At 38.9% G+C, this 21,978-nt stretch overlaps 1 protein-coding gene across 2 annotated transcripts in view; it reads right to left on the bottom strand.

Annotated features, from left to right (window-relative positions):
* The window catches only part of samd4a (sterile alpha motif domain containing 4A), a 66,342-nt gene that overhangs the window by 39,193 nt on the left and 5,171 nt on the right, over positions 1 to 21,978 (bottom strand). For both annotated transcript variants that reach the window (XM_088413731.1, XM_088413729.1), the window contains exon 2: positions 4,963 to 5,541. In XM_088413731.1, the coding sequence (XP_088269857.1) occupies positions 4,963 to 5,541 (579 nt within the window). The remainder of the gene's footprint in view (positions 1 to 4,962; positions 5,542 to 21,978) is intronic.

Raw genomic sequence — 21,978 nt, 5'->3', positions numbered from 1 at the left:
GTCGAACGGCCATTGAAGAGTACTGTACTATCACCCGTAACAGGGTGCAGAGATTAACGCTTAGAGTCAACACTGCAACGCAGATAGGCTATTGGTCTTACAGTGTTACAGTAACTCTTTCAGTCAAGGTGCAAATCACGGAGATACTAAAACATCATCCTCTTATTTCTTCCTTTACCGCTGCTAGTAATTTTAGAAGCTATGTCTAACAGATAAAGTTTGCAAAGTCTTCAAAACATTCCGTTTTTCACTCATTTTCTCTACTTCCTTCCATCCTGTCCCATCAAGCTAGATAAAGGCGTTCGGCCAATAGCATATCGGCATTTCTGTGATTGACGTGTGACGCCGGCCAATAGCATCTCCGTGAGTGAGACCGGGTGACCTTAATCGACTAATAGCATATTGGCGTCTCCTTGACTGACTGATAATTATTCACACTTTTTTTTAAACGGTTGGAATGTATTGACAATTAATTTAAAAAAAAAACCACACATTTAAACCAATGACAATTCTTTTTCCTGCAATCGGCACATTTAATTTCATGTCGGCTGTTTTTCCCTTTAGCTGTACAAACACTACACTTAAATGGTAATTATATTTAGACACCGTGAGTGAGACAGTCAGTGTGACGTTGTAAGACCAATAGCGTTCGCGTTACCGCCACAAGTATCTACTGATTAATTTAGATGACGCAACTGTTGAATTTGTTGACGCAGTTAAGCGAGAACATTTCTACATACTCAATGGCTGGATTTTTCGGAATGCTCATAAGGCGAGAGATTTGTTCGTAAGCGGAGGACTAAAATCTCCCTGATCCACGCTCGTAAGGCGAATTGTTCGTAAATCAGGGTGCTCGTAAGCCGGGGGCCGACTGTATATATATATATATATATATATATATATATATATATATATATATATTATATATACACATATATATAAATACATATATAAATACATATCTCTCTCTCTCTACATACACACACACACACACACACACACACACACACACACACACACACATAAGGAGGCTACCCATGCCCACAGGCACCACGTTGGCGTAGAGTCTACGCCATGCACGTTGAGAAGTTGAGAATAAAATGACTTTGTTGTACACCTGACCTAATGTGCGACTGCACTGACATCTCTTACGCATCAGTGTTATTCGTGTGGTAGTCTCTAGTAGTCATTCCTACAGTATAAAAGGCATAGGATAGTTCAAAGCTTTGTCAGCTACTCTTGTGCTGGAGTCAGGGACACCTGCCATTCAAGGTTAGTTACTCGTTTTCCCTCCAGCACAGAAATAAGTGGACACAGAATATGGTTTTGGTTAAACAAGCCAACTCCTTGCTTTACATCATTGTTTCTCAAATAGTGGGGCGGTAAATAGTAAGAGCGTGAAATGTGGTCCCTGCATTTGACTCATTCATTGAGGCACAGTGAGCAGCAGGAGTGCCACACCCAGGAATCATTTGGTGAGCCCCTAATTTCAACGCTTAATGTTGCAGAGGCAATGGACCCATTTTTTTTATTGTCTTTTGAATGAATGTTGTTTACATCTATGCTCTTGTCTCTATCAGTGCCATAAATGCTTATTTGCAAAAGTACTCCACTCCACACTAGGGATCACCAACCTTTTTGAAACCGAGAGCTACTTCTTTGGAACCGAGTAAAAAGGCTACCAGTTTGATACACACTTCTGAAATGATGAATCTGCTCAGAGTATAGGTCGTAATGTTGTTGTTATGGGTTAAATAATGTTTTATCCTTATATGTGAAGGCCACAATCATGTTAATGATTCTCAAAACAATTAAGAAACAGCTGTAGTGCATATGTAAATCGAGTGTAATATGTAATGTTAATGTATGTACATATATACACGTATGTATACATGAACGTATAATTGTTTGGTGACCCCCGATGTACATTATCGTTGATATCGTAGCATATTGGGGTGGAACTCCAGTCCTCGAGGGCTATACTGTATTTGCAGGCTGGTATCCTGCATGTTTTCCATGCATCCGATTCAAATGATTGGCTTGTTACCAAGCTCTGCAGGTGCTCGAAAATGGTCCTAATCGTTTGAATCAGGTGTGTTTGAGAGAAAAGGTTTGAAAACATGCAGGATACCGGCTTCTTGAGGACTGGAGTTTCACACCTGTGCGGCGTAGCACCAGCAGCCCTTGCATGTCATTCAGAAATTCTGTGGATTCCTATGGTCTCACGTAGCCATGAACAAAACAAAACAGAGGATGTTGATGGTGGGTGAGAGGGGGGATTCTCCCCTGAGTGACGTTGCTGTTTTCTCATGGTTAAGTCCATACGATTCCTTTTTTTTCCTTTAAGGAGGTTGCCACGAGCTTGCTGATTTTTAAAATTCATTTTGAAATGCTACAATACATAACTATAATTCATTTATGCAGTGTGTGTGGCAAACTAATAGAGGGTTCCGAAGTTTGCACTAAAAATAGTAACATTGCCCATAATCGCATGCAATCAGCCATACTGGTAGGTAACATCCATTCCGAACCCTAATGTTTATTTTTAAACTAGTTTAGATGAGTAACAGGTTTTAATGTACTTTGCCAGTCTGTAACAATACATATTGACATTTGAAAGGTGGGCGTGTATGCGGTATGCTGACGAATTGCATTTGATCAGCCATTTGGAGCCGCATAAATGACAAAGACTGGCTTGCTGACCCAAAAGTACTGCTCAGCATGACATATATTGATCTTGATTCCCATGAAGATTACGATATTTACATTACATTATAATACAATAATATATAAAAGCATGTCAAAACTTCTAGTCCCATGCACAAGACCATTTAACACTTGTTTCAGAAGTAGCTTTAGTGCAGTGCTTCTCAATTGTATATTGCCAAGCCCTCGCCTAGGAATGAGAAAACTTTTCGCGCTCCCGCGACACACGACTATAAATAAGATTATTATCTATAACAATTGTACAATTGTATAAGTATATCTAAACTTGTATCCTTTTTAAACAAGGACAACAACAAAAGAAAAAAGCAATATAAATCAACAAGTGTTAATAAGCTTTTACAGTGTTTATATGGGTTACAGCTTCGTCTAAAACATAAAAAAAAATCAAAGTGCCTGAAACTTAAAAAAAAAAAGATGAAAATTCTCATTTTATTGCAATTGCACTTCAGATGACAAAAAACAAAGCCTTTTCTCTCATCTGCGCCCCCCTGGTATCGCGTTGCACCCGGGAGGCCTGCCCCACTATTTGAGAAGCACTGCTTTAGTGTATGAATATATTAAATTCAAAGTAGAAATAGACTTGTTAATTGAAAAATATCCTCTAATCTCACTAATAACTACATTTGGATCACGAACAAACAAAAACTGATCTTTGGAACGTGATCTGTTTATTTTGTTAGAAGTGCTATGAGACATTCAAGACAATGCGCTGCCTGTCTGGCCACAGTGTCCTAGTCAACACCAAATGTGAGGAAGTCAGCCAATCCTTCAAAATAAACCGTACTTATGGTACCAGTAACATATGGCAAAACGGAATTGCTACGCTTTTATTTTGAAGTTCTTCCCGAAAGCATAGCCCTGAAAAAACTCAACCAACTTGATAATCTTTGGTTCCCTGAGTGAGCAGGGAATTAAACACACAACACCATCCAAAACTGTTAGCTTGCTCAGTATAATTCTTTGCCATAGTTGCACTGAGGCGACTTTCGTCATTTATTTGGACCAAGGTAATCCACAATTTCATAGTGAGCCTAGTTATACCAAAAGGGTGCGCACGTCATATGATTTGGCAACTCGGCTGCGCTGGAACATGTATCAAAATCATGTACTGAAAATCTTATCTCATGTTTGTAATTGTCACACTTATTGAATGCCATAGCGTAACCTTTAACTACAACACACAGAATGCTTGGGTCTTTTTTATTCTGATAGAGGTTGTCTGCTAGGTATGCTGTGCTTCTTGCAGTAGGAGTGGCTATGGCGTGTAGGGATAGATAATTTTCAAAGTGTTTCAAAGATTTTTCTAACAACACTATCCGATACCACGTAATACCCGGCGGAATATTGTGACACTGTTACACGATCTGATATCGCTATGGAAGTGTTTTATCATTATCATTAATAAACAAAAAGCTGCAAGTAAAATCGCCTGTGCGTTCACACCAATAGAGGCGTACACATCATCGGTTGACCCTAACTCAAATTAGTTTGCTAACACTTCCATGTCACTCTTCCACGTATTTATGTTTGTGGGAAGCGGAGGTATTCGTTGAATGGCTTTGGAACCTAAGAGTGGATGGGAGCGGATGCACTTCACTTTCGACCTTACCATGTAAAGTTTACATGTTCTCCCCATGACAGCGTGGGTTTACTCCCATTTCCACCCACATCCTAAAAGCATGCATGGGAGGTATAGTGGAAATTCAAAATTGCCCTTAGGTGTGTTTATGTGTGTGTGAATGTTGTTTATCTTCTGGGCCCTGCGATTGGCGGGCCATTTTCAGGATATACCCTGCCTGCTGTTAAAGAAAGCTGCAATAGGCACGACGGCAATCCTTGTGAGGACAAGTGGTCAAGATAATGAATGCATGGATGGATAACTGTAAATATTGACACTTTAGCTTAAGGCTCAACATATCGGTATTTTGGTATGAATCCACCCAGCTATACTGGCAATGTGCATTTAGTTTTGGCTATGATTTGTGTTAATATACGTATTGTGCAATTGCGATACACATTTTGAAATGCTGTAACCCAATGGATGATTGGGGCGGTGTACTGTATTACACAAGCAACATTTAGTTACTATTAATGATAACAAGATCAATGTGTAAAGAATGGTGAGCTAAATCTATTTCTTGGACAAAACGTAAGCTGAACATTAACAGACCAAAATGATAAGCAGAACCAGGACAGACACTTAAAATGACAGCTAATAAAGGATAGAAAACTTACTAGCATTGCCACCTCCACCAGTTCCTAATGTATTGATGGTTGCTGGTACAGAGGATGATGGGTACAGAGGGAGGTGTCCGTTCTCGCAACCCTGTTGCTGCCAGCCTCTCCCAAGACCCGAATCTCTGTTGCTTTGCCACCCATTGAGGCGATCATCTGAGCCGTAGCGCTGATGGTGATGCAAAGTATACACGTTACTCGAAGAAGAACTGTTGGTGGAGGATCCCGATGATGTAAGGGTAGACGGTGGAGTGGACTGGTGGTGGTGCGGGCCTGCAGGCGACGGCCTTTCAAGCGAGTCTCCCGAAGCAGCGGCCCGCTCCTCCAGGTGGTTGAGCCACAGGGCCAATGCAGCTCGGTCCTCCAGAGAGGTGGCAGGGTGGATGAGGGCATAGGATAACAGTTGGCGAGACTCTTCCAGGTGGCGGCCATGTTCAATAGTGTGTGCGAGGATGCGTGGGAGAAGCCGCATGTACTCGCCCTTGGCTTCAACATTGCCCGGTTTCAGCAGAGGCAAATGAGTGAGGACAAGTGAGATGACACGTTCCTTTGGTTCGCTTTGCCACTGGCTGATAACGTCTGCAAAAAAGACAGAAAAAAAGATTAGCACACCAATTTAAATAACACTACATTAAACTACAGGGTACGCTTGTACCCTGTGGCATGGGAACAAATGCTATGTTCCCTCAAAGTACATTCAAACGTATTTGCAAATACGGTCGAACACAGTGGAACGAGTTTGCGAGTCTGTGATATGCTACCTAGAGCTATTGTTTTTTTTTTTTCTTGGCTCATGCTTTTATCTGTCCAAATTGATGTGTAAAACTGTCCATTAGATTTTAAGCTAAGCTGCAACCAAACAAACACAAGCAAAAATATCCCTTCCCTGACTCCTGACACCAATATTGGATATCCTGTCTTTCAGTATATCAGATGATGCTCCTGCCTGTAGCAGAGCTAATAATAAATGAATAGATGACAGATGACTTCAATGTCATGCACTGTCATCCTTTTATTCAACTCTAAATTCTACCTCTGAGTACTCTGCAAAATGAGATTGTACAACTAGTATACATCGTTTTTTAGGTCATTGAGCTATTGTTGTCTGTCAAAAGGCCGCCAGCCCCGATCTTGGACAAGAGCTATAGATACTGAAAGGTCAGGGCAACAGATTTGGGAAAATAAAAACAAGACACAGTCGTAGTTTGGGGGATACATATGTGACCGCATAAATATGAGCACTTCTGTCATTCTCAACCGTAATGGTCTTGTCTCTTTTGGACGAATGAGGTGAAACTGGAAAATACATGGTCTACTTTGAGGTGAAAATACATGGTCTACTTTGTGGTGACACAGTTCACTCTGTCCTACTGAATGGACAGCTGTAGCACTTGATAGGCACATAGAAACCCTCAAATCCTGGTGCCTTCCAAAAAGGGTTCACATTCATTTTGTCCCTTGAGAGACGGGCTGGGTTTAGAGATTAAACTGTTTTGAAAAAATATTTTACTAGGATGAACTGAATTCTATGCTTTGAAAACTCAGCTACTACTGTTGTGTGACTTGGACCCCAACAGATCTAAACGAGACAGGGAACTTGTCTGGGCTTTCAGAAAAGGTTTGATATAAATAATATGAATGAAGACATGCTTGTTTCCAAATATAATCTTATTGAGTCCAAAAATTACAGAAGAAAGTGAAGCAATTCAGACTTTTGAATTGCGTAGGCGTTTTCCCTCTTTAGACTCTGGAAATGCCCCTCCAAAAGCAGCAGAAACAATTACTCTTCTATTTTCCAAAAAAAAGGAGAAATATCGTCACGCATAGGTCATGTGTAGTTCAAATTTTAGGCCTGTAAAATGAATCAATTTGTCTGTATGAGTATTTAACTAATTGTGAAACTTTAAAATGTTGACTTTTGACTAAGTGTGAGTGGGATGAGAAAAGGGAGGAACGATACTGACTCAAGTGATGATGTAATGCCTCATTCCTATAAACGAAGCAAGCATTGGTCCAAGTTGTGAACACAGTTTTATTGTTGATTTCCGAAGGACTGGAAAACATTAACAGTTAAAGAGCACTTTGTTTTGCGTAAAACTCTACCATATTGAGATTTTGAGGTAAAGTAATTTCAAATGGCAAATGTATGTTTTAGTGGGAACTGACAATGAAAAATAGCAAAACAGTCAAGTCTTCGTTTTTCAAAGCATTTAATATTACGAATTGGTTAGTTCTTTTTTGACAAAACTCACAAGTCTTTATTTGAACTCTCCCACATTTGACAACATGCACTGTGCATGGGATAATAGTCTGATTTATTGTATGAATAGCAAAGGATTAAAATCAATTATGACGATCATTTTTAATATATTTTAGTGACACGTCATGTCATTGGTTTTCGAAAAAAACCAAGCAAACTCATAAAATTTTGCATCCAAAACCGCCTTCGGCAAAACCACATTCTTCTTCCCAAATGGTGTTAAAACATTTTTTTTTTCTTTTTTAAGGAAAGGCTGCTTGGATAAAGCGGGCATGTGTTCAGTCTGCACGGGTGGTGCGGCAGCGGTGGTGAGGTGGAACGAGGGTACAAGATCAAGGAAAGAAAATACAACTTTGGGTTGTTTAGGGTGAGTAATGAAGATTGTAACATGGTTAAAAGCTCCAAAACATTGAATGTGCATTTCAGGACCCCTTTAATAAATCCACCAAAATAAAACAAAATTGCTTTGCGTTGTTGAAAAAGTATTTGAGTTAATGTACATCACGAGGGGAAAAAAAAGAAAAAAATAGAAGCTTGAGAGCCGCTAGTGTAGGTTACTATATGTTAGGGGTTACTGGAATCTTTGAGAATAGAGCAAAAAATCTGTCACTTAAAAACTATATTGTGCACGTTTTTCTTTTTAATCTCTCAAACACAACATATTGTTTACAATGTCCGTTTGTCATTTCCAGCCAAAAGATACCTATCCAACAAAGAAGAGTCACTGAACTTAAATACAATATTGGGGCTAACATATTTATGCAACCCTAAACAAGCAACAAATAGACTGCCATTTTCAGTGCTTGGATAATGTGATAGCAGTTCGAAAACTATAAATACTCTAGATATTTATGTAGATGGGCCGCAAGATTGGGAGTTTATCTGTCAACAGTAAAAGTAACAGTTCAATAGTAATCTACATTACAGTAAACATAAAAAACCCATTGACATGTTCAAGTACATCATTTTTGAATAGTGATGGAAAAATAAACCATTAAGAAAGCAGTCAAAAACAACATAACTAGGGTTTTAAAAAAAAGTCCCTAAAACTAATTGACCCAATATTTGCATTTATTTGCCCCAACTTTCTGAGTTGTTTTATTCAAAACAGCCTAATTTTTGAGTTTGTCTCGCTCAAAAAGACCCATTATTTGGGTTTGAAGGCATTTTAGACTCATTGACCTATCCGGTTAAGTTTGAAAGGCCAAAGAAACCTTGAAGCAGAGAAGCAGTAGAACACACTGCCAATAAGGGTGATCAGTGATCACTCTAAAAGCTGAAAAGGAGACATTCAGCTACCATTTACACACATTGACCAAACTATATTGAGCCGTTTGAGAAATTCTCTAGAAATAAAGTAAAAGTCCGACAGATTCACCAACAAAAAGTGGAAGTAGTAATCATTTGTATTTACAATAACTGTAACAAGCAGAAGTAACTTTTCCAAGTCACCAGAATAAAGCAGTTTCCCATGCAAGGCAAATTCTTCCTTCCTTCACTCGAAGAATGTATGATCACACCCCGACCCGAAGGGGAAATTGTTAAACGTGGGTTGGGGTGGCGAAAGAGAAATGAGGTGTGGTTAAGTTATGACACTATAAGTAAAAAGCATAAGTCAGTGCTCATCTTTGTGAATTTTTACATCTCAAGATGCCACAACACTGATGAGATCATTAATTGAGCCACAAACAGCGCTACGTATGTTGTGCAAAAGAACACCAATCAGAAGGAATCTGCTCCTTGAAAACATTATAGCTCAATTCTGCAAGACAAATTATGTGGTTTGCTCTTGCGTCTAACAGAAAGACTGGAGCCTGCTCGGAACTGATGAATCACAGGAGCATGACTTAGAACAAAACATAACATCGGATACACAGAAAAAAATCTACACCCCTGACGGAGAGAAAAGTTGGTTCTGAACTGAAACAGCATATCATTATGGACAACGCAAACCCGTGAACTCTGAGTCATTCTGACCTGATACCACACTCTGCTTGGGCAAGTAATAGGACACGTTGTGTGAGCGTAACCCTGCCTGCTATGCAGCCATTTTATATGGCTGAATCGAGTCAATGCACAATTTTTGATTCTTTTAAACATATTCCAGCCCACAGTTCCAGTTAATTGGTGGTTTTGGAAAAATAGGAATGATTCCCAAAATGTCTGAGGGGATGATACAGGGCTAAGGAATTTTAACAATAGATGGGAAGGCTTTTGATTATGACAGACAGAAAAAGAGACAAACGGGTAGAGTTCCCCTTTCCTATGCTGAGTGTAGAAATTTCAATCCTCATTCACACTTGAATCCAAACTTAGACAAATTTGATATTATATTTGATATTGATATCATTATGGCACTGAATCTTTTGAATTTTAACGAGAACAAGACTAAAGTCCTGATCTTTGGTGGTGCCTCAGTTGATCTGGGTCCCTTGGCGCACTTTCGTGTCCCTATTGCAAAAAATCTGCGAATAAAAGTGGATGCTGATCTTAAATTTGGCAGCCAAATTAAAGCTGTGGCGCAGTCAAGCTTTTTCCAGTTGAGGCAGCTAGCACAAAAAAACAGTTCTGCAGAGAAAACAATTCGAAACAGTAATTCATGCCTTTGTGAGCACTCGATTGGATTACTGTAATGCACTTTATCTGGGGGTTGGTGGGTCCTCCGTTAGTCGTCTGCAACTGGTTCAAAATACTGCTGTATGGCTTTTAACTGGCGCAAGTAAATATGCGCATATTTCACCCATTTTAGCTTCATTCCACTGGCTCCCTGTCCATTTTAGGACTGGTTTTAAAATTCTCTTATTTGCTTTTAAAGCCTTGAATAGCCTTGTCCCACCTCACCTCGCTGAGCTGCTGCGCCCGTATTCCCCTAGCCGTTCTCTCTGGTCAGCTGACCAGTTGCTCCTGAGACTGCCTAAAACTAGACCTGAGCTCAGAGGCGATTGAGCATTCGCCGTCGCGGGTCCAAAACTGTGGAATGAATTTCTGCTGCATGTTAGACAGGCCTTCTTTTTAACTGTTTTTAAAACCCTTCATAAAACCCACCTTTTCTCCATGGCTTTCGACACCTTGCAGAGTTATGACTTTGATTTCATTTGATCTTATGTTATTGTGTTTTTATTGAATTACCTATTTATTGTGGTTTTAATTTTTCTGTGCGGCACTTTGGAAACCTTGCCAAAATTGCGCTATATAAAAATAGTAGATTGGATTGGATTAACAAAGACACAAAAGGTTCCAAGGTCTATGCCTGATTAATCTTTCATATATTTATTTCAGATATTTTTCTGCAGTCAGCTGTCACATGACTTCAGTCGATTAGCCTCACATAAATTGTGCACATCCTCAGTTCACACTGATTTGCTGTATCTTATTTCAGCCTAGAATTAATAAAAGGTATTAAATCAATATTTTGCAATGCACATAGAACATTTTCCAATAATCACTGTTATTCAAATGCTAGTCAAATGCCATTTTGTGGAATTTTTTTGAAGATGTTACATAAAACTAGACGCATGAACAGCGACACTAACAAAAAAATAGCCAACAGGAAAATGAACATTTGAGTAAAAAATATGTAATAATCATTTATTCATCATTTCCACCAAAATACAAAATAATAAATCTTACTAGATGACTCTAATTTTACCAGGTTCACAGTGGGGTCTAATCTGAAATTTAAGGGGAATATGCTGGTCCATTTACAAAGGATTGCGGGTCATTCCCCTCATAAATGTGTAGAGCAAATAAACTACAGTATTAAACAGTAATACTCTATAGGTGTCGAGAAGGGTGCTATATAAGAATCACACTATGATCGATTTCAAATGTCCCAAGATTGATATTACCGGTAAATAGAAATTGATCTGTTTCACGACAGAGCCACGCTGTGCCATGACATCACCACGGAGCCCATTCTGGAAAGTCAAGCCAGCGCAAAAGGACACACAAAAACGAACAATATAGGAAACCCAATCACCCGGTCCTCATTTAAACAGTCATGTCGGGTTTTGCAAACTTGTGTCGGTGGCGAAAGCTACACGGCCGCCAATGTAAATGCAACTTTTCACTCCGTTGCTAACGAATGAAGTTTGACGGTCGCGGATCTGGTGATTGCGTAAGCATTGAAAGTGTCTTTTCCCGTTGCTATAGCTGGTCCCAATCACGTTGAAGCCGTGCTACCTACAGTATTTCTTCTTAGGAATAGTGTTCAGTCATGTTTTCCGCCTTCCCGCCTCACATTGTGACTTCTCTCGCTCTAATGCACTTTTCTCTCTCCCGTGCACGCGTGAATCAAATGCGCCCACAGAATCAGAAATAATTTTAACTGAATTGAAAATTGTTTTGAATTGGTTGCAAAAACCCAAGCAGAAGAAAAACCTGCACGGTCTGAAATTTAAGGAGCAAAATGCCAATTTCTCACTGGGCTGGGCTCACAACTAATGATTTTTGTTTTAGACTAAAGAAAATAATTGTTAAGGAAGCTTTAAGGGTATTCCTCAAGCCATATCCTGTTCGATATCCCCCTCATCCTTCACGCCTGGTTCAAAAAATCAGCTCATAAACAAGCCCTGTCGAAGCCTGATAACGATCCTGATCATTTCAATCAGGTGTGTCAAAAATTAAACATATAAAAAACAGGCACGATATGGCCCTCCCAGAAACCTGAAGTTCCCTACCACTGATTTAGTGTGAGATGGTAATCTCCTGATATTTTATCTCAGGCTTTTCCAACTCTTGGCCTTAAGGCGGTATTAAATTTATTTGATATTATCTTAAGTCTTTCAGCTTTTGTCATAAAATAACAGGACCAACAACCGATAGATGGGTCCTAACAAAACCATAAATACAAAGTTTTGCAAACAATCAGGAGGGTGGCATGAGCGAAAGCAAAACACAGGAGGAAATGATTAGAATGGTCAAATTCTATTCTTTTTTCAGAAGCTACACATCTTTGAAATCTATGAGCACACATTAAACATTCTTTAAAAAAAAAAAAAAAAAACATGCACGTCTACATTTTTGAATATCAAGCACGCCCTGACTGTGTTAATATGTCCCCGGCAGTTGAGAATACTCTTTCAGACGGCACTGATGTGGCAGGAATGCAGAGGTAGCCCTTTGCCACATGTGCCAGCACATTATACTGGTGACAGTGCTCTTCAAACAGGTCAGTGTATTACGATGTATTATGTTGGTGAAAAAAACAGGACAAAACCAAGGACAAATCTATTTTGACAATTTATCAATTAAACCTTGTGACATGGTTACTACGGATGACTTGAACCCTAACCCCAAGATATGACTACAATGGCAGAAATGAAGGAAATGCTGCCTTCGTATCATAAAGTTTTCTTTTTCTGCTGTTTGCCCTCCTCCTCTGCCGTCACTTTTGCTTTGGGACATCGCCTCACTCAAAAGGTAATGTATCGTATCACTTAATGTGGTGTTTTTGAAGCACTTGGAATGATTTACATCTAAAATACGAATCATAATGTAACAAAAGTCATGACACGAAAGCCACTCCGGAGTAGAGTGATTTAAAGAAATGAAATATTATTAAAACAAAGCGTTTAAAACTGCAATACCCGTATTGCGTCATTTCGTATCGCAATATATCGATATATTGATATTATTACCCACATACAGTATATATTTTATGACAAGAGCAATGCCCACATTCTACCGCGATGTCTCCTGTGTGCAGTTTTCTTCTTTATTTTCTCTGCGCAATCTGCTGCATATGGGCATGAGGTTAGAAACATAAAAACAAAAAATGGAGGGGCAAAATTTTAAAAGCCTTAAAAACTCTAGTTGTGGTCTTTTAGGTGTATGTATGTGAGATGGTAGTCTAAGGGTCTTTTCCAAATGTTCTGATTTGCATGTAGTGTTAAGGGCAGCTGTAGCCCTGGACTAAATGTACAAAATAAAATACATTTTATTTATTTACTGTCAGTTTTTTAACCAGACCGTAACCGTGTTCTTGCAGAAAAAAAAGAGCAAAGTCATATTTATAATAAATAATTTGGAATAGAATGCTATAGTGGAAAGATAACAAGAAAGCAGGACATTGCCTTGCTTTGATGAGTTTGCCCTTTTAACAACCGTATCCGATCACAAGACACAAATGACATGATTATTTTAGCACATTTGTGACACATTGGTTCCATGCAAACATAAACACAACCCAACAGACAAACACATACAACACCGATAGTCACACGATTGCTTTCAGTCTAAATATAGACGAGACTTCAAATGCGCAAGTTGTAGCAGATACTGAACTGATAAGTCAATACTGAGGCTATCAACTGAGTAGCACACAATCCTAAATATATGTCTGGTTGATAGAGCCTTGCATGCTTGAGGGAAAAAAACAACCATAAAATCTAGACATTTGCTGTTTAAGGTGAAATCTCATGCCGAATGAAATTATATACCATAGATTCATATGGAATGATGCTAAATGATATGGAATGATGTGGAATGTGAATGAATGGAGGTATTTTAAGACAGACATGTAAATTTTTACCATTTTAAATAGTGTCATCGAGGTGAATAAATGTGCCGTATGGTTTGAATTTCAAAAGAAAACAATAATGTGAAGGTTTTGTCGAATGCATCATTGGTAATCAATAAGGGTTTAAGGGGAGGTGGGCATTTTAGTGGTAAAAATGTTGAATTTTTAGGTCAGTAGCATGTTTGTGTAAATTGAAAATTGTTCTCATGGTAAATTGAATGAGCTGAAAATTTTTAATTTTAAATGGTTAATTTAAATCTATGATGTTGATGATCTTAGACATAAATGTGGAATTATTGGTTGAAAAATTCGAAGGAAAATTGTTAGATTCTGGAATGAGGAAAATAATTGGTATTAACAAGAATACTTGAACCAGATTAATTATGTGCCGTGTAAAAAAGTAACAAGCGGAACAAAAATAGAAATAGCATATTATTTAGTATTCATACAAAAGATGATTTTGTCATTCACACAATTTGATTGGTTTCTAGTGTTGAGGTTTTGTTAATGAAGTTTATGGTTAGGCCAGAAGAAATGCGGTCAAACTGTAAAGGTCTGGAAATATATGCAGCACATTGAAATGTCTAACAAGTAAGTGTGTGGGCGTGCGCATGAGTGCGTGTGTGTGTGTGTCCTCTAAACTCTGTCCTGTGATCCTCCTGTTAACAAAACAAACATGCAAGTGGCTCCCTTCGTCCCACTCGCGGCTACTCTTTCGAGCTATTGTTGATTCAACACCACATCCGACAAAGTGTGTTCCATTTTCCAACCGTCAGAAACCACAGGCTTAATTTAGGAAAGGACTTAAACTATTAATGTGTGATTTCTTAAATTCCTATTTTTATGCAAACCTATTAGATGTCCAGACTAGGCCAAAGAATTCCAAAAATACAAATGAAGAGGATGTTGAGTGAGCAGAAACAGTTATTTGTTAATGGTGGGGGTGACTTAAGGGGAATGAAGTAGATGAGAGTTTAGAAGGGTGGGAGGAGATAGAGAGGAAAAGTTCCCGCTGCTGCTTTCCGAGTGGATTCTCCAGCTCAGCAGTAGGGAATGTGCTGGCATACCACAGAGCAAGTTGCTGAAGAATGCAGTGATTCCAAATGGACCCAGAGCTGAACTTACTAACGCAGGCATGTACACAATGAATTGAGCGCAAATAATTAAATAAGAGAAAAGATGGGTCTGGACAGCACAAGGTGCTAATGTGCCACAATCTCATGATCAATAGCCTCGAATACCAAACTATGATGAGGAATTATAGTCAAGCGGTTGGCTTGGGATACTCAATGGGTCTGATTTACCAAGATCCCAAATAGTGGGTCCTATATTCTGTGTTCACTCTCTCGATGCTGATTGCACCCAATGGTGAGTAAGTAATATATCATTTATAAGGCTTAAAATGATTATATATACCTCAAATTCAATATAATATGCATCTGTTTTAGCATGTTAGCACCTTCAAATGAACTTTTGTCAAGCGCCGTCGTATTGCCTCTTTGTTGTCAATGTGGCTGCGGGGATCTTTTCTCCGGCAGACTTTGACCCATTACGAAAAGGAAAATACGGCTTGACTTGTCTGTTCAAGAAAAAAATACAGTATGTGAGAGCAGTGCCCTGGCACCTGTGGATGTCAGCAGGTGAGGGGAGAAACCAGCGACCCACGCTCTGATCTCGCCGCAGTTGTCTATTGGGTAAAAAGGCTCCAGCAAAGCATTTTTGGAGACCTCCATTTCAAACAAACCGGATGAGTCCGAAGATGACTTGCCGTGGAAGGATAACGAGAATGTTTCACAAATGACGAACAGGAAAAAGAGAACTTCCGGGATTTAAATGGGAGGAGCTATTTGGCGTGTCACACTGATTGTGATTTTTAGGGCTTTTCAACAAATTCATATTCAGCAGTGTCAAAAAAAATAAAGCATTGAAACTTCAAATAGTTTCATTATTGCAACATTAGTACGAGTGCGCGTACACTGCCTCGCATTTGTCTCATTCCCCCCTCATAACCGAAGCAGTACATTATTCGATATACGGCGAAGAAATGCGTCAGAAAGTACCATTTTTTCATTATTTTTAAACACACACTATGTGTTTTAATTGGGCATGATATGTATAACCACTATAGTCAGGGGTAGAAAAATACTAAACAACAATTGATTTTAATCATTTCAACAAACGGACCAAATTAACTTTGTTTTGTTTAGAATTGCAAAACAAAATGAATCTGACCCTCAAGGGAATATTTAGGGACCCTAGACTAGTACTGTAATCCTACTTTCACTCCAATCAAAATGCATGAAGCAAGCAAGTTGAAAGACACAATTGTGCAAGCTCTTTTGTATGCAAGTAATGTGCAGTACTGATGTGACAGCAGTTAAGAAAACAATTTTCATTGTTTAATGTTGATAACATATATGACCTCTCTGTTTGATTGTATTTTACCCTATGCATTAAATTATATCTGCTAATTATGTATTGAAAGAGGCACATAATTTCATGCATCAGTAATGTATCATTGCTTTTCCTGTGCAAGACAACAAGAAATAAAACCATTTTGAGATTACTGAAAGTCACCCCATGCTAATTATTAGGGAGGCACATGCAGTCAGTAAAAGAGATGAAGAAAAAACGAAAGTCATAAAAAGTTATTCATAAAGAGATTAAAACAGTTGAAATGATAGGAAAAAATTACGATGTGTGTGTATATGTTAAATCGACGTGGACGTCCAAACCCACAAAATAAGGGAATCTTGAAGCTTTGTATGCACACACAACATGCATGTATAATTCTAAGTGCACAAATGGATAAGGGAGGTGTAGCTGGGGGCTATTTACCACATTTGCAAAGAGGTTCAAACGACTTCATCGGCAAAAAAAAGTTTAAGAAAGAGAGTAAAGGATAACAAAATTGCATTGAGAGTGAGAATGGGTGAATGGGAGATCCTGGCCTGACCTAATGAGACACTGGACTGTTGAAGTAATTACATCTGAACCTTTCCACAAACCCAAAGAACATTACATGTATCACAATATGTACAATGGGAATTATTTGATTAAAACAACTGATTTGTGACATGTTGCGACACCAAGTAGCTGCATTGTTATTAGTTAAAAACAACAACAACAACATTAGATTGAAAAAGTGACACTGAGGGGCAGGAAATCTGTTAGTACATCTGTAAATGTCCACTTGAGTGGTGACAGACAGGTGAGGGTGAGGAGAAGGAAACAGACAATCAAGCTGTCAGGCAATTTGTCAGCAGGTGATTTCATGACTTCCTAAACAACTCCTTTGTACAACCAAAGCAAACTCTTGATGCTCAATGAACTGTGCATCAATAGGAATAAAGCTAGCTCTGTCAATCTCCTGTTTTTATTCAAACAAATATTCGGGAAAACAAACAAATAATCAAGCAAACAAACCAAACAATTGTCGTTTTTGCTTATGCTTTTCATGAGCAGGACTCAAAGATTCAAGAAGCTTTCTATGAAGACCAAAGCTGTCGAAGAAACAGGTCAATACTTCAAAATATGACATTGGAGAGAAAGAAGATTTTGCTTTTATGTGAAGAATCAAAGACATGAGCACAATTCAGGGGATAAGTGGAAGCTCATTAAAGCTCAGATGACTGATGAAAATAAAATAAAATTGCATACCATGGCTCTGAATATTGGCCTTGTTCAGTGTTTGTTTAAAAGTACTCCAGTGTTTTGTAGTAAACGTTATCCTTTATGTAAACATAAAGGATTATATGGACCTTAAGTTAAATAATGCTGTCTAACCCTTCGAACCCTAACTCTTCTGTCGATTCTCAGCAAACAGTACCAAAGATCATTTAAAAGATTACTGTACATCCTGTTCAGTAAAACTAGAGGGAGAAACTAGCCAATGGCTAGAACCTGACCGGTATATTTATAGTAATGTTCTTCAATATACAAAAACGTTTTTTGAAAAGTTTAGTATTGAATCATCTTTGTCTTTTTTCCTTCACAAACAACTGAAGAAAAACATTCATAAATGTGTAGACTTTTTATATACATAGTATGTATTCTGAGCTATGTGTAACCAATGCACCGTGTCTTAAGGGACAAATATAAGATGGCTCTTTTTCTTTCTCCAAAGTGGGAAGCACCTGCCTGTGACAAAATATTTTTGTTTCTCTTGGACAGGAAAAGGAAAAGCATCATCACAGCTACTGTTCACGGCAACATCCTGTGGAAGCTACCTTGCCAGAAAAGTGTGCAATGACCCACATATGGAAAATTCCCTTTTTAGTGCGCTGTAATACAAAAAAAAAAAAAACTGTCTCAAAAAAGCTGCGTGACAAATAAATTCATCTCATCTAACTGTTTCTTAGAGCGAGTATTTTACTGAGCCTTTTTGAACATTAAAGGCGGAGTTCACACTGCAAGGCTAAACGCTCAATTTCCATTTTTTTGTGAAATCCGATTTGTTCGCGAGGCCATTAACTTTTCCAAATAAATGCGGCCTGTATGTCACTTGTGTGTTAACACCAAACGTTCCCTTCCTCAGAATAATTTCAATTTTCTTCAACTGGTCCGCGATTGTTGCTTTGTTTTTTTCCACTGCTTGTTCCTTTTTGAGTACAAAATTGTGACATTTGTCGGTGGTTTGTTACGCGCGAGTCGAATGTACGCGACTTGGCCGTTCAGACTGAAATCGCACGTCAGAAGATTGGATACGTATCGGATTTAGTGACATATACACAAGTGGCTTGAAACAAAGTTTTTCGTTCACACTGCCATCAAAAGGTCAGATGGGGCAAAAATACTGTGATCTGAATTGGGTCACTTCAGGCTACAGTGTGAACATAGCCCAAAGCACCTGATATGTGACACAATACTAATAATAATAACGTTATTAACAGGGCACGGTGGAAGAATGGTTCGCCCCACGTTTCTCATTTCCTCTTAAGTGCGCCGTCAACATCCCCTTTGCGTCCCTGCCGCTGTTAACTAGTGCTATAAGGTTTGATCAAGCACCATGCGTATAAAGGAAGAACAGTTGATTTGCGGTCTACCTGTGAGGGCTCCGAAAGTGGCAGTCACAGCTATGCTGGGAATGTGAACAAACCTCAAACCTCAGCTCTGCCAAAAGCAGGCCTAATGTGGCCTGCAACTCTTAGAAAATATGCTAGTCAGGGAGCCATCTCTTCCTTACCAATTCCTGTTCAGTTTTAAAAGGTGCTCTAGGGTCCCTTCTAAAAAATATGTTTATTTCTCATAACTGCGGAGAGTTAGGAAAACACAGAGGTGTTACCATCACTTCACAAGACATTTCATTTACTATTTTCCTCATGCAGCCTCCTGCCTAAAATCTATACTGTCACCTGCCAAACTGACCACAAGATAGCCTATTTGCCAGATGCTCTCAATGGCTGGGAAAACAAAATGGACGTAAGATAAATGCGATGCATCGAACCAGGCTTGTACTTAAGCGCTTGCGTTTTTTAATAATGAATCTATGACTGTAAAAATTTAAGATGGAAAATACCATTTAAGGCGCATGTTGAGCGTAGTCAGACAATATGAACTCTGAGTTTCTGTCGCTGGTATTCATTTTCAGTAAACAGGAAAATATTGGCATAAACATTTTTAATTCAACCTCCAACTGTTAACTATGTTGAAATGTATTTAAGCATGTGTTTATTGAACAACTGTTTCCGTAATGTTGATATATGCAAATACATTTCAGACATACATTTTTGTTATAGAATCCTGACAAAGACCAATGAACTCTCAGTGCCATCGGCACGTCTTAAAAAGTTCAATAAATGTATAAACTTTAGTTCACCATAGTCCACTCTAATTTTTCCATGTCATTCACTCTGTACATGCGCATCATGACGTGTCAAGTCATTTCCATCAGTGCAGAGTATTGACAGTAGCCAAGTTAATTTTCCCTCTATATACACACACACACACAACGAACAAAAAGGGCCTTTAGTGTCGAAATAGCAAGAAAGAGACAGGCCTTATTTCATTTTCCCCTCTGGTCGTTTTGGCAGGCTGTCTGTCCCCATTCCTGAGGTTCAGTATGAGTTCACAGAACTCGCTGTCAATTTCCAGAAATAAACTGTTTGCTCATGCGTGGGTGCTATGAAATACGTCGGTGTCCAAAAAAGAGAAGAGTTTCTCAAATGTTACCTCTTTTTTTGATAAGTGTAATAACTCAGCGAGCCAATCAGCAGACAGCGTAATTCGAACCAGCCTCTAGGACCCTTCATAAATGTGATACAATAAAATACAATACATTATGGAACAGAATGGTACATTTGCTGAAAACAGGCCAATATAAAAAATAAAAATGTCCAATCTTGAAAAAAAGAGATTACTTAAATGGGAGGAATGTGAGCCAAACCAGAAAGAAATATCAGTGTGCTTCATTTTAATATCTGAAATATTACCAAATGTTGAAAATCTTGATTTGAGTGAAAATTCAAGCTGAAAATGGCATCGGCACGCCAATCATCTTTTCCTTCTTTGCCCCACCACGGTCCTCTGCCCTTCACTTTCCCGCCTTTGACGGTGCAGCATACTCTGAAGACACCCATTCAAGCGAAGGGGGAATTAGCTTTTTTTTTCCACTATGTCTTTTCCCACCTCAACTGGAAAGCTCCCGTCACACTGCCCCGGAGTTGAGTGCTCAGACCTGCCCACATTCCTTGACACTACTCCCTACATTGTCGTGACTATTTTGTGCTCGACTCAGACAACCATTGTTCAAATGTTCAAATTTACACCACCCCTTTTAAAGGGTAAGTCAAATCATACATTTTCTTTACCGTAATGTTCTGTGGGTGCCCAATAGTCCAAACATGGTAATGTGATTGAGTGCATTTGTGTAATATTAATGTGGAATTAAGCCGACCCCCCGCCACGCCTTCCCCATTTTTTTTTTTTTTAAATCATTCGCAAAGGGGTGCAATTTCACCTTGTACTGCAACTTGCTGTCGACTGAAAATGACATCACAGTGCCTCGAGCTGTCACACCTCACTTTATTGGTCACGTGGTGTCATTTTCCGTTTCATTGTACCCTGCACAGATTGAAGAGTGCTGGAGGTAGCAGAGCAGCTCCATAAAAGAAATGTGCTTCCTCCATGTTTCAAAGCCTGCTTCCCCTTGTATGCTTCAATGTTGCGCTGGTAAACATTGCCAATGTGATTGCACCTCAAAAATTTTGTTTCAACTGGACATTTCAAAAGAAGCTTTGTCATTTTTTAATTTGCATTTCGCCAAATGTGTTGGCAGTGGTTTTTGTAATCTTAATTAATGGAACAGTACCCACAACTTTGTCCTTGCGTGTCAACGTTTTACCTTGAACTATGAAACATTCAACAACCAAAGTATTTCTACATTTACGTAAGGAAACAAATCTCATGAATAAAATGTACTTAAATTGTCTCTGGGAAAAAAAAAAAAACATTAATGAAACACAAATCTTAAGCGTGTCCCATATAGAAAAGTTGTGACAATTTTCAGGTCGCAAAACAAGGAGGCTTCTCAGTTGCTCAGAAGTAGGCCACTGAGGATTCCATTCATTTGTACACTGCTTTCCAAATAGTTGTGCTTTTCCACTCAGCCCAAGATTCAGCCTGCAGTTTAACCCATACTTGGTCAGCAAGAATTTCAATACTAAAATTATCCCATTGTGCACTTTGTTATCATACATAAATAATGATATACACATACATACATAAAAACATACAGGTATGCACATAACTGGTACCCAGGTACGCATTCAAGAGAAAAATAACTGATGTATAACGTTGCATGCTTCACTTTGTTCATTTGCGTACCCTACCTAACGTTCACTCATGACAACAACCGAGGCTGAGCTGAACATTTTTTTTCCCCGAAAGCGGGCAAAGTATACCGAGGCTTGAAGCAAGCTTTACCGCTGGTGTCCTGAGCTAGCAGACAAAACCATGCGCTTGATACAAGTTCGAAATTTTTCAGTCATCCTTTATTTGAAAAGTATGAAAAGAGCAAACAAACAAGCTAATCACAAAGCAATAGCTAACCGTCTCTCTTGCTAGGTGGCGAGACAAAATGCAGGAGGAATGCAAGCTCACTGTAATAGTTTTGGCCTCACCTTTCAAAAGCTAAGCATGCACGTCCTATGTCTTTCTAGTCTGAGAATATTTATTCTGGCTGACAGGGCTGTGTGTCATTCTCGTGAAGGAGATTGTTTACGTTCTCACTTTACAG

Source organism: Hippichthys cyanospilos, chromosome 4 (assembly GCF_059441005.1).
Source record: "Hippichthys cyanospilos isolate Australia breed blue-spotted pipefish chromosome 4, RoL_Hcya_1.0, whole genome shotgun sequence".
Lineage (NCBI taxonomy): Eukaryota > Metazoa > Chordata > Actinopteri > Syngnathiformes > Syngnathidae > Hippichthys > Hippichthys cyanospilos.
The sequence above is the reverse complement of the archived record's forward strand: the minus strand, read 5'-3'. Positions and strand labels throughout refer to the sequence as shown.